The sequence below is a fragment of the Austrofundulus limnaeus genome, unplaced genomic scaffold, assembly GCF_001266775.1.
Source record: "Austrofundulus limnaeus strain Quisiro unplaced genomic scaffold, Austrofundulus_limnaeus-1.0 Scaffold1281, whole genome shotgun sequence".
In the NCBI taxonomy this organism is placed as follows: domain Eukaryota; kingdom Metazoa; phylum Chordata; class Actinopteri; order Cyprinodontiformes; family Rivulidae; genus Austrofundulus; species Austrofundulus limnaeus.
The window spans coordinates 14,773-23,737 of record NW_013953683.1 but is presented as its reverse complement, the minus strand read 5'-3'; the positions used below and the strand labels follow the sequence as shown (position 1 = coordinate 23,737).

The following is an 8,965-nucleotide window of genomic DNA, read 5'->3' as shown; positions in this document are numbered from 1 at the left end:
GGGAGGATGATTCAACCACTCAACCACTAGATGTCGCTGAAAACAACAAATCCTACACACTGTGCCTTTAAGAGGTCAGGAGTGTTAATTGAAATCTGTCAAAATGACGGACAGCCTTCAGATTTTTCTGTCACCGTGTAAAAAAAAAAGGTCAAATATGGGAAATTTTCCGATAACGCAAACTCTGATGTTAAAGTTAAAACAAGTGTTGAATAAATCTTCATTTCTTATGTCTTCTCACAATATGTAACCTCTACTGTGGGTCCATCAGAGGACTCAAAAGCAACATCAATGCAGCTTTAATGTCTTTTTTTAAAAGATTCATCACAAATCAGTCACAGAGGCAATATCTGTGCAGATGTTTCAGAATAAAAGGCAACAACAAGCAGAGCTGGTTTTAAAGCTTGAAAAAGGAAATCAGAGTGTGAACTCCAGCTGTTTGCTTAGAGGAGCACAGGCAGCACAACCCATCTGCAGCACTCTGGGAAATAATTTTGTTTTGTTGCTTGCATTTAGGTTTCACACTGTGAAACTCCCATCTAGAGTGTCTCTCTGGAAATAATTGACTTTTGTCTTCCCCATTTTAATGGATGACTGCCCCCAGATAATTGCATTAGGTGAGGAGGTTCGGTCAARTCATCAACACTTCCTGGGTCATTATCTCACTATGCTTACAAATCAGCTCAGCCAGTTAGAGACCAGATCAAAGCAGGATGAATCACTCTTTATAAAACTCATGTTGGGGTTTTGACGAWGCTGAAGGTGACGTTTCTCTCATCTGCTCTCTTTTATCATTAAAAACGCAAAGGAACAAAGTTGGTGCATGGTAGCTACAGCCTTCTCATTTCTCTTTGAGATATTAAATAAAAGAGTATAAAACTGCAGGAGCATCCACTCAGTCTAAAGAACTCTAGATATCTTTACAAAGTACAAAGATACATATCTCTTTTTTATTCCTACAGCTACTGTCGCAATATACCCACATAGGAACAGTTTAGCCAATATGCTAACATCTGCTGAAAATTATGATTGTCTCTCTAGATGTTTTACAGTGTTTGTGTTTATACAGATGTTTTACAGTGTTTNCAGCCACATGTGGCCAGCCTGTGTAAAGGACGACCTGCCAGCTGTCACATGCCGGCCCCTCAGCAGGAGCCACCTCCACAGCAGGAAGAGGACTCTGAGCTCCAGGCCCAGCTGCAGGACTCCTCTCAGCCCAATGACAGCAGTGGGGCGCCTGTGGCTCAACACCCTGCTGGGGAGGATGGATCCAGGTCATCCACTGACAGCCCCTCTGTTGGCAGCATTGGAGACACAGGTGGGATTATATCACTGCTTGGGCTGGCACCCATCTGCACCTTTTCTCTTAAAGGATATTTGATACTTTATTTTAGTTAGTATGATTTTCCCTTTCAAGAGTTTGAGCTGTGAGATAATGCACAGGTGGTTATTTTCTAACCAGTTCTAAATTTCTAACACTTTGAATAACTGGTGGTTTTCAATGGAGCAGTACAGCTTGCTGATATCTGACTGATAAGAAATACCAAAGCCTACAGAGAAGCAATAAATGTTTCTCCTGTCATGTTTCAGAGGGATATGGACACCAGCTGTGTCAAGCAGAAACCCCTCAGGATCTTCACACGTCAGATCTGGGCCCTGCGGACCACTGTAGAGGAGACTGTAAGGCAGTGGTGTCAGGACTGTTGTGTGGGAAACCCATGAAGTGGGAGGTAACCTTTGACATCAAGCCTTTTCTGAGTGGGCGTGAACGTGAGGAAAAGGTTCACGAGGACCTGTGGAATGAAACCTTCCACCACCTGGCCGGGCGCTCCATCATACGGGACTTTGAGCACATGGTGGAGAAGGAGTCTGAGATAGAGCACGGTGAGTTTGAAAGGGACTGCAGGATGTTAAAGTCAAGGAGTTTTCACAAGGAATTACATTTGTTCAGGTTAGAACATGTATAAAACTCACTTTCTGATTTATTTCAGCACCAAAACAAGTTAAAACCAGTTTCTGTTGACAAAACATAAAACTACAGCGACTAGTTTACCCTGCTGTGGTTTTATAGTGAGAAAGAGGGTCTCTGCAGTCACCAAGTAGGACGTTTTTTTGTGGGCATAACAGGGGTGGTTCTAGGGGCGGGGCCACAGGGGCATTGGCCCCATCTGAAATCTGATTGGCCCCCTGACAGGCCCCTGTCCTGTCACTCATCTGTCSTTGCCAAAGAACAATGATGCAGTTCCCCTTCCAACCACGAGTAGCGCCAGTGAGTCAAATAGGAAAGTCCAACATGGAGCAAGCTTACAGGTCTTTTTCAATTTGAACAATCCTGCAGAAAAAAGTTTTACTGACAACGATGGCTAGATTTTCTCACATGTTGTGTAATTGAGAGTATTTTATTTATGTACAGTAAAAAAAATCATATAAATTTCATAAGGAGAATTTACTGTGCAAGCTTTAGTGTTTGAACACATGTGACTGATTAAATGTAAAAGTCTTACAAAAACTGGTGAGTTGTGTGCAACTATGATGAAAAAATACTTGGCCCCTCTATGAATATTGTGGCCCCTTACCCTGAAAAATCCTAGATCCACCACTGGGGCGTAATTGGCCCAAGATATGATTGGTTGGATTGATGGTGGGGTTTGAAAAAGCTGGGCGCTTGGTTGAATTGACCAGGATGCGTCTAAATTTATTAAATATAGATATTAATTTAGCTGCACAAAATTTGAACGTTTGTATGACTGCTAAGTTCTTACTATTGTTGTACTCACACAGCAATAGCCATATATATATATATATATATATATATATATATATATATATATATAGCCATAGTTACACACAGCAATACTATATAAAGCCAGGAATACACACAGTAATACTATATAAAGCCAGGAATACACACAGTAATACTATATACAGCCGGGAATACACACCATAATACTACGTACAGTGATGGTTACACGCAATAATACTATATACAGTCAGGAATATGCACAGTAATATTATATACAGCCAGGAATACGCAGATTAATGCCACATACAGTGCTGGTTACACACAGTAATACTACATACAGCCAGGAATACACACAGTAATACTATATACAATGATGGTTATACTAATACTACATACAGTGATGGTTACACTAATACTACATACAGTGATGGGTGCACGCAATAATACTATATACAGCCAAAAATACACACAGTAATACTATGTACAGCCACAGTTACATGCAGTAATACTATGTACAGCCACAGTTACACGCAGTAATACTATGTACAGCCAGGAATACGCACAGTAATACTATGTAAAGCCACGGTTACACACAGTAATACTTTTTACAGCCAGGAATACTATTTACAGCCAGGAATACACACATTAATACTATGTACAGCCACAGTTACATGCAGTAATACTATTTACAGCCAGGAATACTATTTACAGCCAGGAATACACACAGGAATATTATGTACAGCCAGAGTTGCATGCAGTAATACTATGTACAGCAACAGTTAACACACAGCAATACTATGTACAACCAGGAATACACACAGTAATACTATGTACAGCCATGGTTACACGCAGTATTACTATGTACAGCCAGGAATACACCCAGTAATACTATGTACAGTTACGGTTACACGCAGTAATACTATGTACAGCTAGGAACATACACAATAATACTATGTAACTATGTACAGTTACGGTTACACGCNGGAACATACACAATAATACTATGTAACTATGTACAGTTACGGTTACACGCAGTAATACTATGTACAGCTAGGAACATACACAATAATACTATGTACAGCCACAGTTACACGCAGTAATACTATGTACAGCCAGGAATACACATAGCAATACTATGTACAGCCACGGTTACATGCAGTAATACTATGTACAGCTAGGAATACACACAGTAAAACTATGTACAGCCAGAAATACACACAGTAATACTATTTACAGCTAGGAATACACACAGTAATACTCTGTACAACCAGGAATACACACAGGAATACTATGTACAGCCACAGTTACACACAGTAATACTGCATACGGACAGGAATACACACAGTAATACTACATAGAGCCAGAAATACACACAGTAATACTATGTATAACCAAGATTACCTGCATTAATACCACATACAGCCATTCTTACACACAATATTACATACAGCCATGCTGACACACAATAATACTACATACAACCAAGTTTAAACACAGTAATACTACATAAAGCCAGGTATACACACATTAATACTATGTACAGTCAAGTATACACACAATAATCTACATACAGCCAGTGTTACACACAGTAATACTACATACAGCCAGTGTTACACACAGTAATACTACATACAGCCAGTGTTACACAGAATAATACTACATACAGCCAGTGTTACACACAGTAATACTACATAAAGGCAGGTCTATACACATTAATACTATGTACAGCAAGGTATACACACATTAATTCTATACAGCCATGCATACACATATTAATACTATGTACAGTCAGTGTTACACACAGTAATACTACATACAGCCATGGTTACACACAGTAATTCTACATACAGCCAGTTTTATACACAGTAATACTACATAAAGCCAGGTATACACATATTAATACTACATACAGCCAGTGTTACACACAGTAATACTACATAAAGGTCCGAACTATTTATAGCTATTCAACAGAACTTTGCTTTAAAATGGTCAAACTATCCCTTTACCAAAGATACAACTTTAAAGGCTGAAATGACTCCTTCATTCAGGCTGATTTCTTTGTTTTGTAACAGGTCATCAACCTGTGAGAATCAGGCCTGTTCTGTCAAAACTAACACACAGTTAATAAAACCAAGAATATTTTTCTTTAAATGGTGACATTTAGAAGGTTTTTTGGTGGAAATGTGTTGCTTTTTTATGCAGTAATATAATTTATCCTATTTTCCAGTTTAGAGCAGTTAGTTTTGTTTTCTCCTTTACACTCATTTCTGTTTCAGGAATACATAAAGTATGATTCAGTATAAAAACACAGCAAGACAAAAAACATATTTACAGATTATAATTTATTTCTGTGCTACATTTTAATATCATTTATTCCCAGGTTCTGGCAGGAAGTACCAGCTCTATGCCATTCACACCAGCAAATCTTGCAACATACTGAGCAAATACACAACRTTGATCCCGATTGACCTGGACACCAATGAGTATTTACAGACATGTGTTGAATACATAAATGCTGGTAAGTTCTAAGGCTTAAATACCCATCTGTCCATCGGTTCATATTTAAACAGATCAGAAACCTCCAACACAATCTGAACCTGTTTCCTGTTGAAGTGAAGAACATTTGTTTTTCATGACACTTTTGAAAGAGTGAAATAATATGTTTGGATTAGAAGTCTTTATAAATACCACATGTAGAACTTGGACACTAAATTAGACATCAAGAAGAATCCTCCTAACTAATTAGATTATTTCTTCAATTTAGAGGTGGTTCATCAAGTAAAATAATTAACAATGTTTAGCTTCAGCTGAAAGAATGTCTGTTGTGTTGATTGTTTGTGATGTTTAATRTGCTTTGGATCAAACCCATTCTCTATAAATCTTTCCTGATTTCAAACTTCAGGSCAGACCCAGTCAGGCATATTACTTCTCTTATTTTGGCTTGAATGTTGTTTGAAGGCGAAGGTCAGAAGAGGGGGTCCAGGTCTCGATCAGGAAGCCGGAAGAACAGAGGTCACTCCATTGGACTGGGTCGCTCTCAGTCTGGAGGCACACCAGAAGATGTTGACGATGTCCTGCTGCCCTACAGTACGTAGGATTTTATCTTCTTTACTTAAACCAGGCTCCAGTGGACCAAACAGCAGAAAGAGCTCAAAAACCTAAAGATGACCCATAACCACAGAAAAACACAGAAAAACTGAAATGAGATGTGAGCATAATCATTGTATCATCTAATCATCTAAGCAATATTACAACATGAAATACTCTATATTTTATAATCATTTTACTTTTTAGTGTAAAGAGCTTTGAGTATCTTGGTTGGATAGAAAGGCCTTTGAAAGCACAGTCCATTTACCATCATGTATTGCTGAACGGTTTGCCAGAACCTCCTCTAGGCCAACAGAAAGTCCTATTCCATGGCCCCCAAATAACTTCAATGCCCGAGTTTTTGCATTTATACCTCTGAAGTGGCAGTCCTTCTGGCCACCTGGTATCTGTCCACCAGTGGGTACTTTGTTTGCAGCCTCAACAGTCACAGATGACCTTCAGGCCACAGCTCCTGGAAGCCTCATCTGAATGGAGGCCTTGAACATGGTCCATTTGGATTCCATGACCCTGACCTCTCCCAGAACATGTGGGGACTTGAAGATCCCACGGACAGGGGGCTCCTCCAGATGTTCCCAGTTCCCCCTAACTATGCTTTTGGGTTTACCAGGTCTGTCCTGCAGTCTCCCCTGCCACCAGATCCAACTCACCACCAAGTGGTGATCAGTTGACAGCTCTGCCCCTCTCTTCACCTGAGTGTCCAACACATAGAGCCACAGGTCCAATGACCCTATTACAAAGTCAGTCATCAACCTTTGGCCTAAGGTGGCCTAGTATCAAGTACACTTATGGACCACTTTATGCTCAAGCATGGTGTTTGTTATGGACAGCCWGTGCTCAGYACAGAAGYCCAATAACAGAACACTGTTSWGGTTCAGATCAGGGAGGCCATTCCTCCCAAACATTTTCCTCTATATTACTCCATCATTGCCCACATGGGCATTGAAATCACCCAGTAGAACAATCCCCAGATGGCACMTCTTCCAGGACACMATCCAAGGACTCCAAAAAGGATGTGTAATCTGAACTGACGTTTGGTGCATAAACACAAATAACAGRCAGAACCTTCCCTCCTGCWGCATGAAGCCGCAGAGAGSCAACCCTCTCTTTCATAGAGGAGAACTCCAACACAGAGGCACACAGCTGGGTGCTTGTGAGTATCAACACACCTGCCTGTCGCCTCTCTCCCCGGGCAACTCCGGAGAAAGATAGAGTCTTGCCCTTTTCCAGGCATTGGGTTCAAGAGCCCAAGCTGTGTGCAGAAATGAGCCCAACCATATCTAGCTGGTAACACTCAAGCTCTGGCTCCTTAAGGCCCCCACATACTCAGGTGTACTTTGGTCTGCGCGGACTCGAGGTGGACTCAATGCGGTCTTGAAGCGGACATCCGTGGACTGGTCCGCGCGGAGAACAATTTTTTACGTCCGCGTACGCTGTGTGCACAGTGCCATGTTACTGTTCTGGGTGCAACACCAAGCTGATAAAGTTGAGAATCTGTGTCATTTTTGGACGAAATGGAGTCAAATCTTGAAAAAGCATGGAGGAGATTCGAAAACTTTATGAYGCATCAATGACGGAATATAAAGACTTTCAGCGAGCAACAAATTTGTGGGAGGAAATAGCTCAGATCCAAGGTAAGGTAGTTCTTTTCTTTTTTCTTTTATTGTTTCAAAGCTAAAATTCWAACTATCTCTTCCTCCTGATCCTTGACATCATGACTGAAATTGCGAGAAATTAAAGAATTTGTCCTGCGGTCAGTACGCTTGAGTATGAAGTGTCAAACATCCGCGGACAATATGCGAGGAGTCCACGCGGCTCATGGAATGCGCACAGTGYGCCCGAGTATGTGGGAGTCTACCTGCAAGTGAGTCGACATTCCTCATTCAGTCTGTGCTGCCAGGACTCAGCACAGTCAGGGACCTTCCCTTGTCTGCCGCCCTGCATCCATCACACCCAACTTTGAAGGCTCAACCACCAGGTGCTCGCCAGCAAGCTCGCCCCCMAGACCTGAATCCAGGGATGTGCCTCACTTTCCCCTTTCCAGGGCAAGGTTTCCTGATGTGTATGATGTTTCTTCATCACGGGTTGTGGATCTCTCTAGTCTGACCCCCTCCCTCGAGGCCTGTTTGTTACAAGGAGCTGATGCACCMGACAACATAGCCCTAGGGTCACACGGGTACTCAAACCACTACACCACRTTAAGGTGGTGATTCAGGGAACATGAACATATAAACATCTGGTTTTAAAGGTTATCAYGTGTCATCTGCAGCTGTTGAAGCTGTGGTCTCTGTGCTGTATTAAAAATAACTACAAACAGATGCACATTTTAAACTAATCATGATGGCATAGCAACAGAGCGAAAAAGCTGCTCGATGTCTGTTTTCATAATGATGACCTGGTAACTACCACTAAAAACAAAACTAAGCTTAGAAAATGGCAACAAGATTTTCCATTAGAATAGTGGAAGGTTTTATWAGTAAAGACTTTGTGTTTCATGTCATTCTTCAGAGGAACAACTTATTAATTAAAGGTCAAATTTAGAGCTCTTCTGTTGTTCCCTCACAATAAGAAGGTTCTGGGTTTGATTCTCATGTTGGACCTGGGTTCACCTTCAGAGTTTACATGTTCTCCTCAGTTTTAAGACTTTTACTCAAGTAATATCCCTAAAGAGTATTTTAACTTTTACCAAAGTGATTTTTTGGTAAGATACTTGTACTTTTACTCTAGTATCACTTTGTGGTGCTTTTTTATACTTTATACAACACTGGTTTTTATAACTGTAACTAGTATTTAGTTATTGAAGTAAAAATACACTATAACCAATAACTGTTTTTTTTCCCAAAGCTGCATATCTAATAAAAGGTAACACAGTTGTGCTGTCAGAATTATTGTTCGATTCTAGTCAGTCAATCATGTGACAACCAGTCAAATTGTTTGAAGAGTGCAATGCAAAAAGTCCCTAGTAGACAATAAAGAGGGAGGAAGTAACCACAAACTGGGAATGCACCACAGTTGAATGAAACATTAGATAAGATATTTGTTCTCCGTCCTCCCTGGTGCTGCTTGGTCTCCTGAGGTTTGGCTCTTGGTTCCAGTGGGTGGCCCGCTGGCCGGGGT

At 40.8% G+C, this 8,965-nt stretch overlaps 1 protein-coding gene across 2 annotated transcripts in view; it reads left to right on the top strand.

The window, feature by feature from the left end:
• Positions 1-8,965, top strand: part of vwa5b1 (von Willebrand factor A domain containing 5B1) — a 77,706-nt gene that overhangs the window by 58,201 nt on the left and 10,540 nt on the right. For both annotated transcript variants that reach the window (XM_014031608.1, XM_014031607.1), the window contains exons 15-18: positions 1,090-1,318; positions 1,591-1,884; positions 5,124-5,261; positions 5,702-5,830. In XM_014031608.1, the coding sequence (XP_013887062.1) occupies positions 1,090-1,318; positions 1,591-1,884; positions 5,124-5,261; positions 5,702-5,830 (790 nt within the window). The remainder of the gene's footprint in view (positions 1-1,089; positions 1,319-1,590; positions 1,885-5,123; positions 5,262-5,701; positions 5,831-8,965) is intronic.